The sequence below is a fragment of the Anoplopoma fimbria genome, chromosome 7 (assembly GCF_027596085.1).
Source record: "Anoplopoma fimbria isolate UVic2021 breed Golden Eagle Sablefish chromosome 7, Afim_UVic_2022, whole genome shotgun sequence".
NCBI classification, from domain to species: domain Eukaryota; kingdom Metazoa; phylum Chordata; class Actinopteri; order Perciformes; family Anoplopomatidae; genus Anoplopoma; species Anoplopoma fimbria.
This window is the reverse complement of record NC_072455.1, coordinates 6,310,704-6,335,853: the sequence shown is the minus strand read 5'-3', so window position 1 is coordinate 6,335,853 and position 25,150 is coordinate 6,310,704. Positions and strand designations below refer to the sequence as shown.

The 25,150-nt window shown below is 37.5% G+C and overlaps 1 protein-coding gene across 2 annotated transcripts; it reads left to right on the top strand.

Moving 5' to 3' along the window:
* Positions 1-24,680, top strand: adissp (adipose secreted signaling protein). 2 transcript variants are annotated; one of them, XM_054601503.1, is made up of 6 exons: positions 1-421; positions 3,307-3,410; positions 12,701-12,840; positions 18,371-18,509; positions 20,433-20,558; positions 22,642-24,680. In XM_054601503.1, the coding sequence occupies exons 2-6, from the start codon at positions 3,392-3,394 to the stop codon at positions 22,740-22,742; spliced, it is 525 nt and encodes a 174-aa protein (XP_054457478.1). In that variant the 5' UTR covers positions 1-421; positions 3,307-3,391; the 3' UTR covers positions 22,743-24,680. The 2 variants fall into 2 exon arrangements, with proteins under 2 accessions (XP_054457478.1, XP_054457477.1); XM_054601502.1 differs by having other exon boundaries at positions 1-426.
* Positions 24,681-25,150: the final 470 nt, after the last annotated feature.

Below are 25,150 nucleotides of genomic sequence, written 5' to 3'. Positions count from 1 at the left end.
GTTGGAGCTGCAGAGGTAGGCCAACCCCTGCATTGCACACAGCTTTGAATTTAACTTCTCTGCAAAACTGAGCAGACAGTAGAGAGAATCGTGCAGGATTCTCAGGTGTATGTTAAATTTAAAACTAAAAAATATATATATCTGTGGAAAACTGGGTTGTAAAAATGTAAGCAAGCAGCACACGAGGAGCCATGACTGAACCACGTGATTAAATGCGGAAATTGACAAAGTGCAGCGGAAAAAAGACGCACGAGAAGAGAGGGGAGTGGAGGTTCTGCTGTCGGTTCGTGTGTTTTGAGCTGCTGGTGGATCGAGCCGGACTCCTCCCCCCCGGACCAGACAACACGTCTGCAGACACGCACTGCACGTTTTCGGTTATCTGCACAGTTATATGCACCAGCGTCGCCTGCAGTGAATAAAAGTAAGGTAAGCTTGAATGAAAACAAACCAAAAGAAATCTCACAGTTTGTGTTAAAGCGACAACTTTTATAGGGGGATTTCCATCACTGAGCTTGGACAGACTCACCTGTTGGGACAGCTATTTACAATGTTACAATACAGTATCATTAATTGTGTCTGGCTGCTGTGTTTACTGTGTAGACTACTGTTACTGTTGTTGTTGTTGTTGTTGTTGTTGTTGTTTTTTTACCAAAGGTACTCAAAATGAAACTACATTTCTACTTAAGGCACAGTCCTGTTATGTTATGATGTGTTATTTTGTCCTGCATTAGGATTCAAAAGAAGAAATCATTTTAACTTTATTTTTTAATAAATGCACAAATAAGAGCGAGAAAAGTAGAATGCTTTGTAGATAGGTTTAATTCATGCAAAATAAATACATTTGTTGGCTACAAGGAGGCATCATTGAAGCTACTATTGATAGCACTCTCAGTAGCAGTATAGGGCAGGAATGAAGATACATGTTAAGGGTAACAGTCCAGTGAGTCAGTGTCCACATCTTATTGAGTATACTGTATACAAGGTTAACAGTGTTGTGAGGTAATATATATATTTTTTACCTTAAGTCTATATAATGCCAGAAAACAGAGACCAAGTTAAACTATCCAAACAGTCTAAATGTATGGATATTTAATTTATCATCATAAAAGACGAAGAAAATAAGCAAGGATTCACATTTAACATGCTGGAGCCAAGTTTTTTGAGAATTTATGTTTGTCATTTTTGCTTAAAAATGACAAATATGATCAATTGACTGATAATGTTGCAGATTCATTTTCTGTTGCTTCACTTAAAAACTAACCACATACTTGTTTAAGATCTAGTCACACAGATTACTGACTGGTGCAACCAAGAACAGCTGTAAAGAGCTACAGGGTTAATGTATAATGAGATAATGTTAACTTTATAGTGAATGTTATGTTTGCTGTCTCTCCAGCATGTGCCTGTTTCACATGGAGAACCATCAAATCACTTTCCCAAAATAACAAGCATAAATTCAAAGCAGGAGATTGGGTGCCTGTTGCTGCTCTCTGTGGCATCTGCAATTTTTAATTTGTCAGCTGTGGCACAGAGCAGAGGGAACGCTGTCAGCGACAAAGCTTGGTTGTGCTTCAGGGTTTAGATAAGGTGGTCATGCATGTAAATTAAGGTCAGTGCTCACACCCTTTGAAGATTACTGTAGGAGGAACCAGCCTGTAATGCAGATGAATAACCGTCACCAATGCAGGGGGGACTTGAGGAAAATTATCAATTTAAAGGATAAGTGTGGTTTATTACAACTTGTGTTATATATTCATAAGTGTTGCGATCATTTTCTATCGATTATGATAACTTTGTACACACCAAAGTATTGCAGAGCTCTGGGAAAACCTTGATATTGTAACATCAATGTCAGAAGAGCTGTTTCCATCAATCAGATATACTGGTGTCACCCTGCTGCTCTCAAAGGTGGAGGCATGCACATTAAAATCTCACCAGTGGTTTTTCTAATCATAGCGACCCATTTAGGCGCCCCAAAACAGCACTGATATTTCCTAATGTTAAAAGTGGATCATTAACTGATTCCAACCTACTCTCAGTGGAAGTGACATTTTTCTGTTCCAAGATGTGACACCCTTCTCTCTCCTATGAAAAGGAAAAATTCTGCATCCTGGCCGGCTTCATCTCCATTCCCAGCCTAATTACATTAAAAGTAGGAAGGGCAAACCACAACTGATTCATCATGGTGTCGCAGATGTGAGATGTTCCTGTTAGAAAAGGTGTAAAAGGGACAATTAAATGGTTATATATATATATATATATATATATATATATATATATATATATATATATATATATATATATATATAAAGGGAATTACAGATTTCTAAGGAAAAGGTCAGGCTTGGAACTGTTTTTTTAACAAGACTATTTCCAAGGCTGTTGTCAGATGTTTTGTATGTGTCTAGATTGAAATAAGATTACCTTGATCATGACTACAAGAAAAAAGAAATGTCTGCAACATGACTGCGTACATGAGCCTCATCTGTCAAGCTATCCCTGCTGAGATCAGGTATTAGCTGTGCATTAAGTGATATAAAAATTTGAAAACAACATTCAAAAGCCACCACAGTACAGATATTGTATATTCACAGTCACCAAGCAGCAACCAGCAATGTTTTGTGGTTAAGCAAGGATGAAATAATGTTATTTGTGTTCATGTAAAGCTTTCACCTGTTATATGATATTATGTAATAGTCCCGGTTTTGGAGAATGTTGTCAGACTGAACACGGGTTGGTTATTGCTGTAATACATCAGTAATGCCTGAGAGTAAAGCAGCTCTCTTCACTATTATTGTGGCCATATATTACGTAAACCTGCCAACTATCCCATTTGCTTATGTGCTGCCAGTTATATCCTGCCTTTTATTTCAATATTTATATAAAGCACCTCCCAGAGATGTGATGAACATTTTCCATCTGTGCAAAGTCTACAACAGCTTCAGCCCCTAGGTAATCCTCTTAAACTGTTTTGTTGTTTTCCTTTAATTGAAGTCTCTGCTGGGCGTCTCTGGTACTCCTGGATTGACTAGTGCAGCACAGCTGTGCTCTCAGCTGAAATACAGGATGACCTGGGGTCAGGCATTTAGAAAGAAAAACACCCCAGGGAAGCTTAATGTGGCGAGATGTTATTTCCCCGTTTTATTTCGCTCTCCTGTTCAACCTTTACCTTGCTCCTTCTCTTCCAGTGCTCTTTTCTTGATCTAATCATTGCCTATTTTTTATGTCTCTTGTGTCTCTCCCGCTTTCTTTATATTGCTAAATGCTTCTCACTCATTGTCTCCTCCATCCTAACTTGTTTTGCAGGGTTGTTCTGAGGTCAGACTGCTGAGATGACAACGCTGTGACAGTGTGTGTCCAAGTGTGTCGGTACTGGACCAATTCCTGTGACATGGCTGCTGCAAAGAAGAGTGAGTATTTATTATTGCCTTCATTGCCTGTTCACATACTTTAACACTGTTATATACACCAATATTACATATATTTTTAGGCACTTCTCCCAAGTCTTTCAGTACTACAAAGTGTTTTTCTACAGCTCTGGTAAGCAGTGGAAAGCATTTTAAATTGTAGATACAGCTTTGAGGCAAACAGGACAGGCAGTAGTGACATCTAAGATTTAGGCTGCCCAGGCTAACCCACTGTCTCAAGATCAAGTCTCATGTGTCTGTTGTTTAAATCAAGTGTGTAGCAACAATAAGCAAAATGAATTGCCTAAATTCATCTCAGGGGAAGTAGGGGAGGTCCTAACTGCCCAGTTTATTGACAATCAGAAAGAAACTCAGTCTACTGTTAATATATACAGATTTCTTATAGGCATAATTTGGTTTCTCTCTTTTTCCATTTCATCACAATCAGAGCACCTTATCCTCATAGGTATTTTTTTATAGCAATGATTTGCAAAAATATAATTTGAGGTGCATATAGAACAGGAATTCACATATAGCTCAAAGCTACAATTAAGTGCAAGGGTTCCTTCCTGTCCATATAAAATAAGCCCTTTTGCTATCATGATGCTTGTAGCTGTATCCTATAATCTGTTGTAGGAGAATTAAACTTCCTGTAATCTTTCCCCGGATTGTTTTCTTAGAAGGCCTGGCAATAAAAATAAAAACCAGGATGACAGATTGAGATACCCGCATTAACCTTTTCAACCTTTAAGACATCCTGGGGGCTTTGAAGGAAGGCTAATCAATTAGATTTAAATTCACAATCAATTTGTTCTTGCGGTTGGGTTTCTTGGGAAAAGGGTGTCTTGATACTTGCAAGTCTGTGTCAGCATCTTGGCGACAGATTTTTGTGAAGGTAAGCAAATTAATTTCCTCAAAAGCAGGAAAGGGGTCAATGAAAAACACTGGAAGAGAACAACACCCATAAAGGGCTGTAAAAGACTCAGCGTTTTTTTTATTACCACCATGAATATGCTTCATCACTTCCCCAGTGGAGTATGGTTGTTTTTTGTCTTCAAGCATCAATTTACTGGCCTTTGTTGTCTTTGAGAAGGTCATTGAATGAATGGCGATGCAAAGCAAGCCTCTCTATTGACTTCCTGTATTTATTTATCATGCGTCTGGGGTGGACTGAAATGTCACAGGAAGAGTGTTTGTTGTTTTCGAGGAGAGGTAGGAAAGTGTTGCCACCTTTGGGAGGATGAATGTGTTTTTATAAATAAGAGCTCTGATGCTTTTATTGTGCAGTGATGGTCTTGTGTCCTTAGAACACTTTAACAATAGGCAAGGGTCTATGAAGAACCATTTTTTTATACAGACTTTATTGTCACTATTGTAGTTATTTAGTAATAATAATTTTCTTAGCTTTTTAAAATCCTCTCCAATGTCGATTAGTTGAAAGGCATTACTGTTTGTAATAACAGGAAAAACTGAACTTTTGGTGGCAGTTGAAAGGCATTACTGTTTGTAATAACAGGAAAAACTGAACTTTTGGTGGCACTAGTCTTCCCTTGTTGGAGACTTGTTTCAGCATGTCGAAATAACGGCATCAAATAGATGAATCACTCTGATCGGCTGTTCAGCTTAAGTGAATCGGTGCACAAGAAGAGAAAGAGAAGTGAGGCAAGCAAGTGAAGCGAATGACTCAAAGTCAAGAGGGCACACACAGATGGCTCTGCTCATATTTTATCTTCATTTAATTTTTATCGTTCCTATGAAATATTTTCACCACAAAGTGGCCATCTGGGAAGGAGCAAAGTGGTGAATGAGAGTTGTGTGGGAAATGGTAGGCAAGTGCTGCTTTGTTCCATGTATATACCATAACAACAGCTTGTATAGTATTCTGGAGAGAGTCCTGTTCACACCTGAGTGACTTACATTTGGCTCCCATTTAAAACACTGTTATTGCACTGTAAAAAAAAAAATATTCACACTGGACTTATATTATTACAAGACCTCTGTGTTTGGCAAAATATGGTAGTTTTAACTTGCCAAATTATGGACATGGCAGATTAGCACGCTATAAGGATCACAGAAGACCTCCACAATTATTACAAATCTCTAGAGATCCAGAGGTTAGACTAGTCCGGTGCAAATAGGGCTTAAGACATTTGATGAATTTAACAATGTTTCCCTAAACTCACTTTGTATGCTGATATAGCCGACTATTCTGTATGGGTTTTGTCACAGTCATATATTTGTGTTTCTTTTGAAAAATACTGACAATGAAATCAGAGGGCTCTGTGGAAGCAGTGGCAAGGAGAAGAGATACAAAAGGAGAAATGTAGATAAAGATGGATTTGTTCTATCCAACTGTGAGGCTGGCAAGCAGTGTACTTAAAAACATAATTGAATTCGTCTTTTAGAAATGCTAGAGTCCCAGGTGTGTTCGTTTCTTAATGCGTTCATCAGATGGAGAAGCTTGTGATTCACAGTGGGAGGAAAGATGACTCAAGGTTATCAAAACAGGAAGGAAGCTTGACCATATTGCATTTTGGAAATCACATGACAGAGCTGATCAATTGCAGACAATGGTGTTTTAGGGAGAAGCAAACAAGTTTACATGTCCAGCCTGCAGACAATGCATTGATTGAAACTAAATAGGGTCACTTTTCCTGTACAAACATACAGATTTTGGTTTTATTTATATGTAATGAGGTCTTGGTAAAACAGAAGGAGTTCAAAGAGGAGGGCTGATAGGCTAACAGAGCTCTGTAATATCCAGCAGAGCAGAGGCTGATATTCTGACAGACAGATTAGAGAAAGGAAGTAGATAGAGATTAATCTGAAATAAGCCAGTTCAGTGGGGTTGCATGCACGTAACCCCACGTGATTATGGGTCTGGGTGTGTGTGTGTGTGTGTGTGTGTGTGTGTGTGTGTGTGTGTGTGTGTGTGTGTGTGTGTGTGTGTGTGTGTGTGTGTGTGTGTGTGTGTGTGTGTGTGTGTGTGTGTGTGTGTGTGTGTGTGTGTGTGTGCTGCTCTGGCTCTGTCTGAGATTATCCGACCCTTCTATAGAGGCAACAGATCTCAGTATTGTGATAATGAGCCTGGCACAGAGCTCTTCTACTGCTTTGAGGCTGTTTGTAAATGTGCAATTACATTAAATATACATATTTGTTAAGATAATAATATAGGTTAAAAATGAAGTAAAAAGAGCTGAAGGAGTAAACATTAAAGTGATGCATTATATTGTGCCCGTGACAGATGTGTTTTTCCAGTGCGAACAAGGTCGACGCCAGCTGCCTCACATATTAATAACCATAGTGGTGACAATAGAGAGGAGACCTTTAATGGTACGAAGGCCCAAACTTAGGCAGGTGATATTGTACACATTACACAGCAGTATAAACACTGTGCAGTTAAATGAGTTGTTGGCCTTTTAGGTTTAGGGAATCTATCCCGATATGGGTCATTTCATATCTTGATAAGGATATATGTCATAAAATAGCATGTTTCTAATAATTCAATAAATAAATAGTCTATATGAAGTACCCACATGGTAAATCCTACTTCTGGTTACTACTGTTTGAATTAAATACTTGACAAATTAAAAGTATTAAGTACTCATTTAATTAAGAACTTTAGTGCAGCTTTAAAATAACAGTTTCAAGAAAGAGAAAAAATACATACATTAACAATACATACAATACATATACAGCTACACTGACTGTTAACATTCATGCACACATATAGAGTAATACGTAATCTGAGCAATCAGATTAAGACAATACATTAAAATAATCTAAATTGTGATGTAACAACAAAACCGTAATCTTCAAATGTTCCCTCAAAATATTTCACATCAGATTTTCTGAGATATTATAGTTAGTATGGGCTTTTTATAATCAATTTAGACATCATGATTGTGTATCCCGATATCTCTATAGGAATCCATTGAAAGAAATTATCATATTGAATTATCGCTCAGCCCTATTTTCAGGTACCAAGTGGTTGGTCACTACAGTCATGAATGGTCATATTTATTGCTCTTGAGGCTTTTAAATCATGGAATTATGAGTCCTTTACCTATTGGATTCCTGAGGACAGGACAGGATTAGTAGAGCTGAAGTACTCACTGCAATCTTCAACTCGATGAACAGTGCTGCAAGAGAAGTTATTTTGGATGCATCGGATTCTGGTAACTGACAGCTGCAGCACTTCCAAGACTTGGATTGGCACAAAACTCTGATTTTATTGTCATTACAAAACATTAGCATTTTAGATGGTAAGGAAATATCTGGTTCTTTGATTATAAAGGTACACACTTGTGTACATAAAAGGGCAAGTACCGATGTGACATAATCCACAATCATAATAAAAAAGACACAGTAAACCACTATAAAGGGAAAAGCCATAAAACAGGGTCATTACATTCTGATGCAGTGGAAACATGGCCATACATTTACATATAACACAAAGTTAACAACTAAAAAGAACATGGAAAGTGTCTAAGAAACCTTTGAGGAATCTTAGTTAAAATTATATATTATTACATTATTAAGATAACATTACATTCAAGTGATATATCCTCATTGAAAGAACATTACAGTTCAGTACAGATACATAAGCTTTATTGTGTTACGGTATTATAATTAGAGAAGTATTATGAGATAATAAGCATTGGTAAGCAGACCAGCTATGATGTCTAATGTGTGTTTTGAGGCATGTGTGATTGGTCTGTTAATACACTTCACATGTTAGCAGAGCTGCATTGTGGGTCTTACATTCATGCCACTGATGGTTTTACCTTAATAGTTAATATTTCTTGAATTGATTCTCACTTTGGAGAGGATGTTAAATTAGACGTATTTCAAATGAAAGCCTCCTCTCTTACTAAACTCTAAAGGGTATGATGGATCCTTTCTCAACTCTGACTGCTGATAGACTTGCAAACAGTATGAAAACCCACCATTATTACGCTTTGTGAGTGAATGTAATTACAGTAATGGAGCGCTTTTGTATGCATTTATAGGTTTCATACAAAAAGCCTCTCATTACAGGAGTGGTGACCTTAAATTAGAGGTCCTGTAATGATGTGATGATGAACTTAAAGCTTAAGTCTTGGTCTATTGATTCAGTCATGAGAAGAGTCTTAATTATATAGGGGAAAAACTATATACTTACATAAGCATAGGGAATAATTCAATTGGTATTTGATTTGAGAGCTGTAATGTAACTTTTGTAATTAGCGCAGTGACTCATACATACTTAACTTTGAGCTGTTGGAAAGATTGTCTAGCATTAAAGATAAAAAATATGATTGTTAATATAGAAATTGAGCTGAGACAAACAGTGTGAACCAACAGTTGAAAACCCCAAAGATATAACATTTACAATGATGTTATCATGTTTGCATTTGGGGAAAATGTCAGTCTTTTAACTGTCCCCAGTTGATATAATGTTACAATGTTCTTAATTGTTAAATGTTAAATAATTAACTCCAAACACTATGAAATTACATTTTTGTGCTCAAATGCTTGAGTTTTATATACTTTCTAATAAGCGTTCACTTCATAAATAGATATCACTTTTGTAAAATTGTGGAAATCTTGAATTGGAAAAGACCCATTAATAATCTTTTACTTGAATATATGAATAGAAGGCATATTGTCATAAAGAAAACTCATTTTAAGATATTAACCAACCCCTGAATCTTGTCAACCCTTATCTTGGAAGAGACTTAGGATATTGCACTTGTATATCTTTAATCAGAACTTCCACCACGGGATATTGTTAATATTGCAAGGTGTTGTGCAGACTGCGCTACCTTTTATATGTACCGCTTTACATATTAAACAACATTTTAATATAACCCCTCCCCACACACACAAAACACACACACACAAACACAAACAAACACACATACCATTCTACACATATGGAACATTATATAACTCCTGAGCTCATTATTGTGACCCAGATTGCTGACAGCAAGGATTTCTAATCTCTAATATGAGTCTTTATAAAAGTTTAATGTCAAAGGGGCAATAATGGCCTGTGCTTCATTTAATGCAAAGACACAATTCAGCATATGAATTCAATTTAAAAGCACTGGTGCAATTATACACAGTAGACTACTTAAGTGTCTCTTCAGTATTAAAAAAATGAATCATTGAGGTGTGATTCACTTTCATATAATATGAACAGTTTTACATCCATTCATATAGGAGATCTTCTGCACAGTAAGGCAAAGATTGTTTCAGCGATTTGTAATTCATTTAAATCCTATGTTGCTTTCGGTTTATACTTCAGGATTATTGTTACATTATTATCAGGCTCTGTTATCTTAATAATTAATACAGGTGGCACCAATTACACCTTGACTTGTTTTGGCTTTGAAGAGAAAGTCAAGTGAATCTCTTTTGACAAAAATCTTTTGTTTGATTTGAGTATTTTTGGTTCAGATGTGGAGGGGAAATTCTGTCAGGTTGACCATAATACTTTTCCCTGAAAACTTTGATTCCAAACTATATATGACTGAATAAGTAACAATCATGTTTATATTTGAAAAAGAAAAATTCAGGTATTTATTAAGAGGTAATCTACTTCATCGGGACTGTTTGATTGACAGCAATCTGGCAACCTTAGCAACAATCATCAGATTTTTATTTCAATTTTGTAAATCGTGATTGGTGCATGGAAGTCTTTGGCATCACTAATTTCCAATTGAGTCCCTTCCACTTGAAACCAGTGGTAAAAGCCCAAACAAAAGAAAATATACCTCATGTGAAAAATCCAAATAACAATTTTTTGGTCTTATGCAGGACTTTATTGTTCATCATAGTTAGATGATTCCAAGGCCTTGTAAAAGATGTGTAAAAAGATTTAAAAGCTCTTAAGCCATTGTTATTACTTCCGTTTTATCTTAAACTAGTTTTACTGCATCATAATATTTTGATAATCTATGCTTTAATCCAGTCATCTCTTTAAATGAGAAATGTAGATGAAAATATTCTGCTGTTAACCAGCCTTGTTTTGAAGCCAGTGTTAATAAACCACCATCTAGCTTACTGAATTAGTAATATAGAATCCAGATACCTGTTCAGTGTGTTGGCGAAAATACCTTGTTTGTTCGTTTTAACACCCTGTGAATAGTGCATATTTATTTTTAGGTACAAGATACACTAGTCTATGCTCTGTGATAGAGTTGGCAATCAGCACTATTGGCGACAAAACAAAGCTCAGGGACGTTGGCCACAATGCTGATTGGAGCACCTTTGAAGTTTTTGAATAAATCGAGAATAATTAGAAGGATGGCAAAAAAGAAAGATGGTGCTCGGAGAGAGTGTGTGTTTGTTAACGAGACTACTTCCACAATTATATGTTTTCGGTTTAAAGCGGGGTTTAAAATAGTGTTATACCTCCATAACACTGCTCAACAAGCAAACAGGTTAATCGTTGCTTTTATAGTTCTTCAAGATAAGATAAGATAAGATAAGATAATCCTTTATTAGTCCCGCAGCGTGGAAATTTGCAGGCTTACAGCAGCATAGAGTAAAGTGCACACAAGAGACATAGTAAAGAAAGACAAGATAAAAAAAAAAATAAAAAAAGTATTATAAATAAGCAATAAAAACAGTAAAAAAAGAAGGAGGTGCTGTTGAATTTAGGTTTTTGTATTATGGGTTTATGGCTTTTATGATTCTCTCCTGGTTTTAAAACGCCTTTGTATTTAAATATTTTATCTCTATGTGCAATATTATACATATCTTTTTCCACTGCGTCCTTTGGTGTACCACTGCACTGTCCTTTTGATTAAGTGTTATTTTAAGATGTGTGCTGCACTAATTCCAAAGCAAAACTTCCCCTTGTGGACAAATATTTCTTATTTTATTTAATATAATATGGTAATCTCAGAGTCAAATTTGCAAACACACGCACACACTGAAACAGCCATTAGTTTAAGAGTTTCTTTGTGAAATGGATGGTATTCAAGTTTAAGTGATGGATGAGTCCCAGAAAAAGGACAACAACCATTTCAAAGGTTATGTAAATGTAGCCAATGATAAATATATTGCATGTTGTTTTTCTTCTAAACATGTTTTAATCTGGTTTTAGCTCTGGGAAAGTGATGCTTCATAATCAGAATCAGAGCCATTTGAGCAGAAATTAAGACAAATTGTTTGTTGTCCAAGAGGATTGTTGTTTTTGGGAGCAGGAGGTTTATTTGGAGAACCACGTTTCCATTCTCTCACACTGGGAGTGAATTCCTGGGCAGGAGAACAATAAATATCAGTGTGTCTCAGTGTCATCTGAGAACACTGAAACCTAAAGGGAAATAACATGTTTAGCTTGTAAGCCTAAACTTCTTTAGCTCCTTTATCCAAACACTGGGAACCTGTAGAGACTGGCATGGAGGACTCTGTAATGTAATTTCATTGAAAAGGGAAGTTTGATGACACATTGTATTTTATCTAGCAGTTTAAATCCACCATAGTAAATGATTGAAATAAAAGGCCATCTTTATTTTGTTTATCTCTAAGGTTCAAACTGTATTAAAGCTGCCAGTATCCTGCATTCAGCTGCAAACAGCAATATCTTCTAAGTAGTTGTGGTCAATGAGGATGGAGTTCATCATATCAGCAGGGGCAGAAATTATTGGTCAATTGTTCTTAAAAAAATATTACCAAAACAGGACTGTATTTTGTTCCCTCACCCCTTTGCTACCAAAAATCTGATCTGCTGAAGGAATAAAGAGGATGTAATACAGGGAAAGTATCACTTTATTACTATAATTAGTCTCTGTTAGACTTTTTTCCAACAAGCCTCCTCAGTGACAAACTGACACTTTGGATGGTTACAACTGAAGCTAGCTGTAGTGCAACATTTCTACCATTTTTTGTTGCAAATCCTCTCCTCTCTCGCAGACTTTGTCAGCTTTCATTTCTCTTTACTCATTTCCCCTCTTCAGACTATTTTTTTTATCTCCTTCAACTATTAATTTGTTTTTTGATCTCTCTTTTCTCTTCCTCTGTCCTTTAGTCCTGTCAACACTAAATGATAGACTATATGTGTGCCTAGATAAGTGCTTGTGTGTGTTTTTCAGGCCTTCGCAGCTACCTGAGCATTCAAACTACCATAGTAGGTCTGAGTGATTGTATCTGCAAAGTGCTGTACAGTCCACTCTATTATTACACTTAAAGGAGTTGAATGGGGCGGTTTAAAGCGTCTTTTCTCCCTTTTTAAAAGGATCCAGTTTGAGTTTATTTGTTCATGTCTGACCTTCATCGGCTCTTCTTTCTTTCCCACTCAGGTTGTGCGAAGGCAGGAGGTGTGCGCTTCTCAGAGGAACCCCCCGCCGCCGGACCCCCATCACATGTTCACTTCGACGAGAAGCTGCATGACTCCATCGTCATGGTGACTCCCGAGGATGATGGCAACTTCATGGTCAAGGTGTGTTTAATCTTGAGATTGCCTTGAAGTTGATAGATACAGTGGACGAGGAAGATCTCTAAAAAATATTTTGATTTGAGTTTCTCTGTGTCATTTTTTTTAGATTCCGGGTTTACATGATTGCGAACATTTAGATAAGAGGTTAATTTAATAGTCGTCATGGTTTTTATTCAAAGTAAAACCAGAAATGTGTGTGCTGTACTTTTGTATAAATGCACCAAAAGTTGCAATCTCATGATGATATGGCATGAAGGAATTTAGTTTCCAGGAGTCTAAACTAAAATACTGGAAATGTTTTATCGTTATTAGATAATTATCATCTATTTTACCGAGCTCAGTTATCAGCTAGCATCCTCACATGCTCCCTTGGATCTGCTTCATGGACACCATGTACGATAGATCACTTAATCCAAGTCCAAGTTAACGTTCCTGCCAGGGTTATAATATCTTTGTAGATCAGATTCACAATAATAAGATGCCATTAAAACACATGATATACTGTTTTACATGGAAGAAAACAGGAGCCGGTATGGAGGAGACAGGGAGTCGACAGTTTAAGGGTTATAGATAGTTCATACTGTACAGGCAAAAGATCCTTTATTACTTCATCTGCAAACAAATCAATGTAAGTAAACAGCCAGACGTAAACAGATTTCTTACCACCGCTCATTAGAAGTAATTCTTTTTGAAGCAGATGTTAAATTAGTTCGGTCATCGTAAAGCCCACTGGCCCTGAAACTCTTGTAACTCTTGTAATTGGTCATGATTAGGGGCTCGTCTTCCCTAGGTGCCATGTTTTTCAAGTGGTGAATATAATATTAGACGGTAACTGTTTGATCTAGAGGGGCAGTGCCCTCAGTTTCTACTGGCATTGATGTGCTTCATCTGTGAAACACCCAGGAGAAGATTAAAGTATTTTCTCATCACCCTTAATCTCCTCTGTCGGCTATAAAGGCACAGAGCAATGATATCAGAGTCCTCATCCGTTCTCTGCTGTCAGCTGTTGAACCCTGGGGAAGCCCAACTCAGGAGCAGAGTAAAGACAACAGAAGCTGCCAACGGCTCCAAAGAACTTCAAAAACTGCAGGAGCCTCTGGAAAACTTTATTTCTGTGTCTTCATTTTTGAAGATCAGTGACTATTACCGTGCTTCAGCTGTGCAGACTTCATTAACATCAAAGCTGTTGATGATTGTGATGCTAACAAAGGCAGCATAGATGAGCTCTTTAATCCTTCATTGTCCTATTATCAGTTATTTGTAGCAAATTCTCTTTAAATTTGTATTGGTGAGAATACATATTCACCAGTGCACCATTATTAGTAGTGAGAATAGAGAGAGAAACATGAGGTATACTTTGCAGCAAACATCATTGGCTGCATTTAAACACAGAACATGAAACTGAAATATCTAAACATGGTCCCCAGAGGATGAATCCTAATGACTTTGGCGATTCCCAGACTTTAATTGTCGGAGCTCCACGAGGTTGACATTTTTGTTTTTGAGTGTAATGTCTTATTGACTATTGAATGAATTACCAGGAAATTTAGCGCAGATACTCATTTCCCCCTCAGGATGGCTTGTAATAACTTGATTCTCAGACTTTTCATCCCGCGCCACAATCAAGTCAAATACTTTTCTTAATGACCAAATGCCTACAGAACTTATGGACTTCCCATAAGCCTCTGGGCTAATTAGCAATTGTAAGCATGCTGATACGCTAAACTAAGATGGTAACCATGGTAAATATTATAGATATTAACATCAGCAAGCTACCAGGAAACATGTTTGACTGATGATTTTAGCAATTAGCTCAAATCATTGCTGAGGCTCACAGAGCTGCTAGCGTGGCTGCAGTCTTTTTAGATGTTTGATGAGGGCACTAAAGAGTAACATAATAAGATCAATAATAGCTACTTAAGTGAAAACCATTCTAAAGCACTGATCTAATGGTTTGAGAAAAATACATGAACACAGCCAGAGGACCAACCTCATGATTTATTTAACAAGTCATGGATTTGTTTTTCTTTGAGTGGCTGGCACACGAAATCAAGTGCATCTCAAGTAGCTCACATTTTCTGCAGGCGGAGTGAATCCAGTATTTATTTATATAAAGGTAACAGAATGACTGAAGTGTTCTTTGTTCTCATTTTTCTCTTTTTACTGTCACTGAATCTTCTCACCTTTGTTGATAAATTCAACCACTCAGACATTCCGTTCCATCATTTATATTTCTTTCTTTTTTCTTCAACTTGGATTTCTTCTCCGTCTTAACAGACACCAAAAACATTCAGAGAGCTTTCAGGTTAGCCTTCTTCCTCTACTATTTCTCAGTTATACCAGAAATACCCAAAGTACACGCTCGCTGTAACTAATCCTTTTCCAAGCTTTGAAACTAATTCACAGCCAAATCACTTTGCTTAAAAGCTGCGTGTGCACGTGTAGATGGACTACAAACTTGGCTGTGACCTTCACAGTTACAGCGCAGCCAGTTTTTTTTGTGTGAGTGTGTTTCTCAAAGCTCTTTAAGCGTGCTGCAGAGTGGGCACAGAGTACTGTCAGCCCGGCGTCATGGATGATGGTGGAGCTGGGGGGGGGGGGGTGTTGCTATGGAAATAGCCGGGGGAGTTGTACAGACCAAAGAGGTGGAGTGTGTGGGTTTGAGAGTGGCATGCATACAACAGCTGTATGGATACCAGTTTTGATTTCGATCATTTGGCAGGGTCTTGAAGAAACAACACAAATCCTTGTTAATGTTTCTGAGCGTGTTCTCTCGTTTCTGATGAAGACGGTGAAGCCGGGGATGGAATTGAGCAGCTGTCAGTGCTACAGAGATCAGCCGAAGAAGTGTTGCTGCACAGGCCAATTTAAATTATTTGTGTGACTCATGACTGCCATGTTAATGAACTTGCAGATTATGTTCATGAGCTTTTTTTTTTCTGATAATATATATTATAGACCAGCATATCAATGCAAACAACAGATGTTTTTTCTTTTTTTTCTCCCTCCCACGTATCAATTTTGCCACCTATATACCATACTGCGTGTAAAAATGTTGTATTATTGTGTATTTACATAACACAATAATACTGAAAGTTGTTCAGTAACTCTGGTGTGTCTGAATATCTAATATTCTAGCATTTCGTACAGCTGCAAACCAGAGTTTAAAAAAGCTCACAAATCTTATAGGTTCGTGCCCAAAACAATGTCAACGGAGGATTATCTGTTTGTTTTTACTCCCAGTGACATTTTACGTGTAAGGATCTCCAGTTTCTAGTAAGTAAAAACTGTTGCATGTTCACTGACTGAATCGTCTTGTTGAACTGGACATATAAGTTCATAAAATGTGTGGTATTTCCCCTCAAGTTGAGTAAAGAATTGCACCATTGTTCTCGATGAAAGATGAGTCGTTTGTGTCTCTGGGTAAATCCCACTCCAAGTATTGCACATATTACATCTTTGGAAAAGAAACATGTTGCTGTCATTACTCAGTGATGCACTCAGAAACTACACTTTAAATTGCTTACTAACTAAAATGTTTCGCATTGGTTCTCACTTCTTGTTCTCCATCATTGAAGCAGCTTCCCTTTTGGTCCAAATCTGCAGCATTAAAATTCATGTTAAATTATTTATTCAGAGGCAGATCACAGTGCCTGGACATGCGTGGGACAACGCTCACAGAATGATGATTGTTTTTCTCGGCAGCGCTCCTTCATCGTTCCCTCTCTCGCTTCTCACTTCACGCTGTTTGCAGCCTCTGCTCTGCTGCTTTAACCGAAGGGTCGTGTGGGGCTGAAGCTGCAGTTTGCTGCTCTAGCTGGAGGGGCTTTAGGCTTATCTGTCCTCGCATGCACTTCCCTGAGGTCTCCTTTTTCTCACTTGCTGTCTCTCCATTTTTTTCCTGACTCCCCTGTGAGGCTTTTGTTCACTCCTCTCTGTGATGATCCCCTCATGAATTTTTCTCTTTGCTAAATGTTAGTCTGCTACCTCTACATCACTTCTCCCTCTCTCTCTCTCTCTCTCTCTCTCTACCTGTCTGTTGCTCTCAATCTCACTTCCTTCTAGCCTCCTTTTAAATTTTGCATGTTGATAGTATGAATTGAAAAGGTGTGAATTGTGCTCTATGCAGCAGCAACAGGAGACAACACTGTGTTACGTAATAATTTGGAACCTGATTTTAATTTCTTTCTTCTCCATTTTTTTCAAATACAACCTGATTGATGATCTTAATTAGGCGCTGGGACTGATTGTTTTCATTTATTATTCATTCTTTTGATACATTTTTCAGTTATTCAGTATGTAAAATGTCAGAAAATAGCAAAAGATATAAAGGCAAGTCTTTGAAATGCTTGTTTTGTCCTGTCAGCAGTCTCAAAATCAAAGGATATTCAAAGTCAGTGATATAAACCTGAAAAACAGCATTTGAGAAGATGAAACAAGATGATGATTGGTGTTTTTTGCTTAATAAATGACTGAAACATTTAATCAAATATAACATTTTCTGTTGATCATCTTATCAGTTAAAGAACTAACCATTTTGTGGCTACTAATCCCTTCAAATTGAATAATTGATGGTACTTTCTGTACTTTGGAAAGGAACCTTCAACGAACAATGATTATTTTTATTGTCCATTAATCTGACTGTTTTTTCAATTAATCACTTCAGAAAATGGCAAAACTAGCAGTTTTCCAGAGTTCAAAGTGACATCTTCAAATTGCTTGTTTTGTAAGAGTAACAGTCAAACACTTTAAGATATGAAGTTTGTAAAACAGAGAAAAGCAGAAGATTCTCAGGTTGGAGAAGGTGAAATCATAGAGTTTCTAAGTTTTTTCTTAAACGATGAATCGATTATCAAAATAGTTTAACAGATTAATCTTCTGTCGATCGACTCATTATTCCAGCTCTAACTCTGGCTATGCTTAAGATCAGCAAAGGTAACAGACACTCAACCTGTTCAATGCTACCACACAGAAAACCAATGGCAACTTTTAATTTTACCTCCTCGGGGTCCATGTTTGGCAGCTTTTTGGATAGTCTTTGCTTCAGCTTTCAAACTGCTGTACAAGGTGTAACCGGGAATAAGATTAAGATATTGAATTATTGACAAACCTTTTCATGTGGGATTAGTATTATTGGAAGTATTTGGAGTTTATTGAAATCCGGGAGGTCAGGCTAAAATTGCTACTTTGGCAGAGGTGAGGGGGATTAAGATCAGCAGAGCAATAGCTAATGATTATCATTAGAGGACTCCCTCAAGGAAAACAGCCCAGCAGTGTATTGATTATGAGAATTACTTATCCATGTTTCTCATAGAAGCTAATCCTGTATTTATTGAGCAGTAATAGATTTACACTATGCACTGTGTGTCCAACCAAAGCTTGTTGTCCTCTCTATAAATCCCTCTCCCTATGCTACAAACGGATTAGTCAAAAGTTTGAGGGAAACAGAAAGACAGCCATTGTTTTTCCTCCTAATTGCTAAATCTTAACTTGAGTCTTTCTCCTTCCAACAAATCTCTCTCCCCCACTGCAGGTTGGCTTCCTAAAGACGCAGCACCGCTATGAGATAGTCTTCACCTTACCCGAGGTCCCAGCTCTGGGGAAGGATGTGTGTCCGGCACCGGTACCAAGTCCACACCTCCGGATCACTGATATCACACCGGCACCAGAGGGTGAGATGATGAGAGGATGAGGAAAAACATAACGTGAATACACACAGCAGAGTGTGCATCTTTAAAAAATGAAGAACACTGAAGAAAATTTCAGTTGGAAACAAGGAAACAATCTTGGTCTTTTCTTAGTATTGCTCATTTAGCATTGGTTAGGTTTCTACATTTTTACACTAAATATCCTGATAAAAAAAAGTATAATCACAATATTTATAAAGGTACACTGAAGAACCACTTTTAATTTACAAGACTTTGATATAGCGGATAAGTGGATTCTGTTCTTGCCTAACAAACTTTGAGCAAACACTGAACTGTGTATTGCACCTTTGTTGGACCCCGTTAAACTGGTTGTGGTTGTGGCTTTATGTATAAAACTGCTAATGAAGGCAGACGCTTCACTGATTTTGATTAACTCAGAGCTTCTGCCATCTGAACTTTTGCAGTTTGGAGTGCAAAAAGGTCTTGGAAACCACCAGTGAAGTGTCAAAATGACCATAATAATCTGCACAAATTAAAAAAGGCCATTTGTCAATGCCACACTTAAGTATTACTTTGGAATATAGCCTGACTAATACAGTTTTAAAGGCTGATATAACATTTTTGTTACATTAACAGTAATTATTGACCAGGATCTCTTTAATTACTTACATTTTTCAAAATTGTGACAAGAATATGAACTGAACAGACTTTACAGTTGAAAAATCAAACTATGTAACAGTGACACTGTTTCTAAATGACCTCAAAAACCAAGTTTGGCATTTTTTATCACTTATCAGCTAGACATATACGTCGATGCCAATATATCTGCAGTAAGCTTATTTTTTCTCTCAATTTCTGACCTTTAAACCCTCCAGTCTTTCTTAATTTGTTCTGCAGCTGCTGCACAATGATTTCCTTTGGGATGTATGCAGTTGTATCTTATTTTATCTTATCTTCTTCCTCCCCTGTTAGCTCAAGCCTAAACATAAAACACACAGCAATATTTTCATTCCAGTGTTGCATTTTAATCCGTAGAAGTTGTTGTCACATCTCTGTTCTAATTTGCCGTCAAACTGCTCTTGTGAGAATGTTTTTGCAGGCTGCAAAAACTACTTAAATCCCCTTTAAATGTGTTTTCACATAGTGCCTCATTACCTGAATCATCCCTGAGACACACCCTATGCAACATTCAATCAGAGTGTAATACACGAAGGAAATACAAAGTTTAGTGTGTGTCTGTCTTTGTTGCAGGCAGACCTGATACAAAACACTTTGCAAGTAATTGTCAGCGGCATTGTTCCAGGCTGGGTGGAGGAGCAGATGGCTGAGGATTACAGGAACAGACAGTTGAGACAGTGTTAGCTCAGCAATCCGTCTCTGAGGAATCCTAAAAATCTAAATTTCAAACACTTTTACTGCGTTTGTGTTATATTCCCTGTCCCTCGTCGTGCTGTCAGAAAACACATATAAAACGGCAAACTCGAGTGTGTGTGAGTCTTAACTGGATCCCCCCCCTCAACACTAAACCTGCTAATTTGGGACAAAGGTGATCCTCCTAATGTTTCTGGGAGTCGTGCCCACTAAATGCCAGTAACTGAAGCAGGTTTCTGACCTTTACTTTCAGTTTACTATCACACCCTTTTATTACACTCTGTGTCTGGAGCTGTGTATGTGTGTCTCAGCTGATTTTAACAGCAGCAGGTGTGACTTGATGTACATCTGTGCATGTGTGTGTTTAATTTATTCATGACTGTTAACTCATCAGACGACTGTGTTCGTTTATTTTTCCATCATTTTGTTTTCTTGGCCACACCATTGTCTGTCTGGTATCAGTCTGATTCATATTCAAAACAGCGCCTCACGCAGAGAGACACACAAAGAGTGTGTTATGTGTGTATGATGAAATCCATCCAATCCCTATTCTTCTTCTCTCTCTGTGTCTCCCAGGAGGTCTAAAGGTGACATGTGAATACATGGCCCAGCAGGAGGGAGTTCTGTGTGAGGAGGCGCTGCTGCTGAGCGAGACCAACGAGGACGTCTGTGTTAAAGTGAAAGTTCAAGCCAGAGTCATGGGTGAGGCTACTTTACTTTATGATAAGTGATAATAATCTTTGCATATGCACCAGAGCTTGTGGGTGAGCTTTTGATGCCTTTTTTGACGGGTGGGGAACTGAGTGTTTCCCTCAGTATTACGTCAGTGAAAAATCCCAAGTGCCTGTTTGTGCATGCGAGCATGCCCCACTGGTTAGCTCATGGTTTCCACTCTGCTCTCCAATGATGGTTGCGCTGTTAGCATCATTAGCTGAGAGTGTCGAGAGCCATTGACAGGCAACTGAAATGCTCTCATTGTCTGATCTTGCACCTTTAAGGGAGAAAATGAAAGTTGAACTTGCACTATTTTTACTGACGAGCTACTGCCTCCTGCTGGTGACTCTGTACTCTGGGTCAGAGTCACTTTAACGGCACTTGTCACCAAATCACAAGTTAATCACTAACAGCCCTTTTAAAGTAGGAAGCTACATTTGGTTTACCGGTACATACATTTTTAGAATAAAAACACATCTGTAGAACAAAAATTGTGCAGAGGATCTTCTCAGTACAACAGGGGGAATATCAAATCCTTAGCGTCAAAGCTCTTTTTTCTTTTTTTTTTTTTACAAAACTGCTCTCAAACACTGCATCATTAGTTATCTGCTGTCGTCAAGCTCTGTAAGGCAGGAAAGAGCCTGTAATAGATTTGCATTTTCTCCACTTGAATCGGTGTCAGTGAGACGGAATTAGACCCTGGCATTTCTGTTAGCAGATGAAGAATTAGGTAAAGAGGTCATATGTGTGTTTCCATTAATGCATGAGTAAATATAGTAGAGCTAGTGTGTGTGTGTGTGTGTGTGTGTGTGTGTGTGTGTGTGTGTGTGTGTGTGTGTGTGTGTGCGCGTGTGTGGTGGTTGTGTTGGAGGTGAGTGTTTATTTTTACTCACAAAGCGTGGCCTGAACATCTGTCCAGATGTCTGTGTGTAATTGAGGCCTGGATGACGACCAGATCAAAGGATTAAGCTCTGCCTCTGCTGTTACTCTGAGCTGCACCACTGCGTTCAGACCAGATGCTGAATAAGTCTCATATTATATTTTAGTGCTGCAGGTACGTTCAGTGTCCAGTCTGGTTTGGTTACATCGCCTACAGGATATTAGGCTAACTGTTGTGGTATCCAAGGAGCAGTGAATAAATCAAGATGTTATCATTTTTGTTATCTGTTAATCAAGATATGTACATTTTCTTGAAAAATTGTCATTAAAGAAATCAAGAATTTTTAAGGTTTCATTATAAGAGTCATAATAAATGCATTGTATATATATAGAGAGAGATAGATAATATATTTGACCTTGGGTTTACTGTGATCATTAGTTTTGAAACAGTAAATTGGTTAATCAACTGAGGAAAAAAAGAAAAGTACTGCTATTTTTAGAATCTCTTAATAATTTAAATCTTTCATCAAGCAAAAACACAGAAATATTCACCACTTCCAGCATCTTAAATGTTAGGATTTGCAGGGGTTTTTTATGATTTAAATCATTGTTATTTAAATATCTTTGGGTATTGGAGGGTTGTTTGGACAAAACAAGCAATTTGAAGAAGACGTCATCTTGGACTCCATTTATTGACAATTCAAAGATCAAACATTTAACGAAAAATAATGAATTAATAATTACCATTAGTTGCAGCCCAAAAGGTTATAAGTACCTTTTTTCAATAAATAATGAATACAATTTGACTAGTGTGCAAGACCCTGACATGTGAGTGATCAAATATAGAAAAGCTCCAAAAACACTGTGCTCCCTCACCTTTCCCACAATCAGACCTCACCCTATTGACATCGTACATCAAACTTTTTCTTAACACAGATGTTATTCTCTGTTTCCTGCCCAGGGACTCACAGCTCAGAGGGGGTGCACTGTTCCTGTCAAATAAATCAATAAATAATAACATGGACAGGTGGTATCTGATCCTGGAAACATCTGACTGTATAAATAAATGCATGAACATAGAAACTGCAGACCAAAGTCTTAAGCCCATTGCTCACTGAGGTTTTAAGGTGTTTGATGAACCGTTTTGATTAGGGATTTCATTTCTCTCTCTCCGTCTCTGCCACCTCTCTAGATCGTCACCAAGGTACCCCCATGCTGCTGGAGGGAGTCCGCTGCATCGGGGTGGAGCTGGAGTACGACTCTGAACAGAGCGACTGGCAGGGATTCGACTAAAGCTTGAGCTCAGTACACTAACACAGATACACAAACACACACGTACATGCCATCATTGATTTAAACACACAACAAATAGGAAAAAAAGAGTACACACAAATGATTTGGTGCCACATAATGCGTCCTGAGAACATTTACATACAAAAACATTCCTCCGCTGCAACTTTCACATCGACAGCATCGAAACAGTTTGTCAATTTCCTCCCAGTCTTTATTTTCTTTTTTCTTTTTTTTTGTCACCATGATTTATTCTGTTGGTAATCTGTGTTTTCCTTACTGAACCTCTAGAGGGCAGCAGCACTCTTTGAATCACTGCTTCTCCTCCTCTTGTGCTCCATGTTCACTCTTTTCCTGATGTGCAAACTGAATCCCACATGAATTTATAGGTGAGGGAGTAAACAAGGGCTCTTTTATTCATTAAGTAGCTTAAAATTGAACGATAGGACGGACTATAAATCTGCACATTTCAATGTTAAAGAGTTTAACTGCTGTGCCTGTAATGTCTCTGTTTAACCACAAGGGGGCGATGCAGACTACTGTATGTAAAACTCATCCAATCTGAAGGCTGCTTCAGTGTGGTCACAATTACATTTGTTCTATAGTTTTCTGCCCTTACTGCTACTACTTAAGTTCTTCATTTTTTTGCATTTTAAAGGAAATCCCAATGAACATGTGTGAACTTATTTCAATAGTTGTATGTGCGGAAAGCATTTGCAGCAATAATAATGGAAAGAGGGACTTCTACCATGAAAAAACAGAAAGAGAACAATGCTTCAAAAATATGTGTGCTAACTATATGGCATTGTTCTAGGGAGTTATTTTTTCTGTGATGGATCTCCCTGCATGATTATGAAACATTTGTGGAAAACGCTGCATCTAGAATGAAGTGCTTCATTTTTCATTATCAGGTAGTGACACTAAAATCTGTAGTTTAGTGTCTAAGTTTTAGATCTCTGCTCCCAAACTTCTTTGTTGTTGAGCTGCAAATGTTTTGACATTTTATGCTTTGCCTCTTTCCATAGAATTGAAGAAATGTACAACCAAACAAGCCGTTGTTGAGGATATTAAACAGTTGAATCAATTAGTTGTTTAATTTGCAGCTATTAATCAACTAATCAAGAAAAGAATCCTTATATTAATCGACAATAAAACATACATTTTACATTTAAGTGTTTTGGGTGGATATTTCCTTTAATAAAACCAGTTGTCCCTGGTTCAGCAAAATCTATAGATGTTTCTTCTGTTTGAATTCATGAAGCCTTCAGAACACACGTGCGACGCTAAGTGCCTTTCATTTTACTGTCTTTTTTTTTATTTTAAATTTAACTCAAAACCCAATGTTGTTTTACCGTCTCCTGCTCATCCACACATCATACCCACCAGACTATCACATGGACTATCTGCCTGTTTGTTGTCTCTCCAGGGTTAAACCCAACTTCTTCCACCGGCTTGCCTTTAATAGGTGTATCCGACTCTCCGTCCCATCTCGTCACAGAACGAGTTCAGATCAGAAAGCTAAAAGGCATGATCGCTTGTAAAGGAATTAAAATTGCAGACAGCTCTGCTTAATTTACATTTGTGCCATGATCTGGCTGCAAAATCATTCATGACATTTCCTGGATCAACAATTTGTTAGATTTTTTTGTATTTGTTATGCCCTATTATATACATCGGCCTTAAAGGAAATGATTTTCTGTATAATTTCTCTACATAATCGACCACAAGGTGTCGGTGTAAAACAGAAAAAATAAATGTATTTGATGTCCGCTTGCGAGTAATAGGTCAAAGTGTGCTTCGTTTTTTGCTTAGTGTGAAACTGAAACGCTCAATAGTTAACTGTTTCAAGAATGTAGCAGTTTGTTTGTTGATATCTGTCTTCTGTGTGTGTGATTTGTATTTTTTAATGTTAAAAATAAATAAAAATGTGTGTATGTTTGAGTTTTTGTTGCTTCTTGCGTCTTCTGTCAGTTCATAGCAGGAACACTTGGTGGCAGTCTACACCGCTACGCAGATCCACACTAAATATATTCTCATGTGACCAGTGGAGATTAAAATAATAATAAAATATCAACATTTCTGATTGATGGGAAAGCCTTTTTTCAGGTTTTGGGTTTATTTCAAGATTAACTGGTCTACACGTAGCAGAACAGAGCATGAAGTCAGTTTTTTTTTAAGAGCAAAGACTAGGTAATCATTTTTACTTTTTGGAAACACTTTGTGTTGCACCGTGAGAGTGTTGACTTTAAAAAGAGACTGAATTAGTCCCAGAGCTGTGGGAATAACACTTTGTGTTGCACCGTGAGTGTGTTAACTTTCAAAAGAGATTGAATCAGCCCCAGAGCTGTGAGAATAAACTTGTTTTTGATATCCAACATTTAGTTTTAAATATAGTTTACTGCAGTCTGGAC

Excerpts from the sequence above, each read along its gene's own strand:
- adissp (XM_054601503.1), top strand. Across the intron at positions 12,841-18,370 it reads ATGGCAACTTCATGGTCAAG|GTTGGCTTCCTAAAGACGCA; the intron begins GTGTGTTTAATC and ends CCCCCACTGCAG. Across the intron at positions 20,559-22,641 it reads AGTTCAAGCCAGAGTCATGG|ATCGTCACCAAGGTACCCCC; the intron begins GTGAGGCTACTT and ends CCACCTCTCTAG.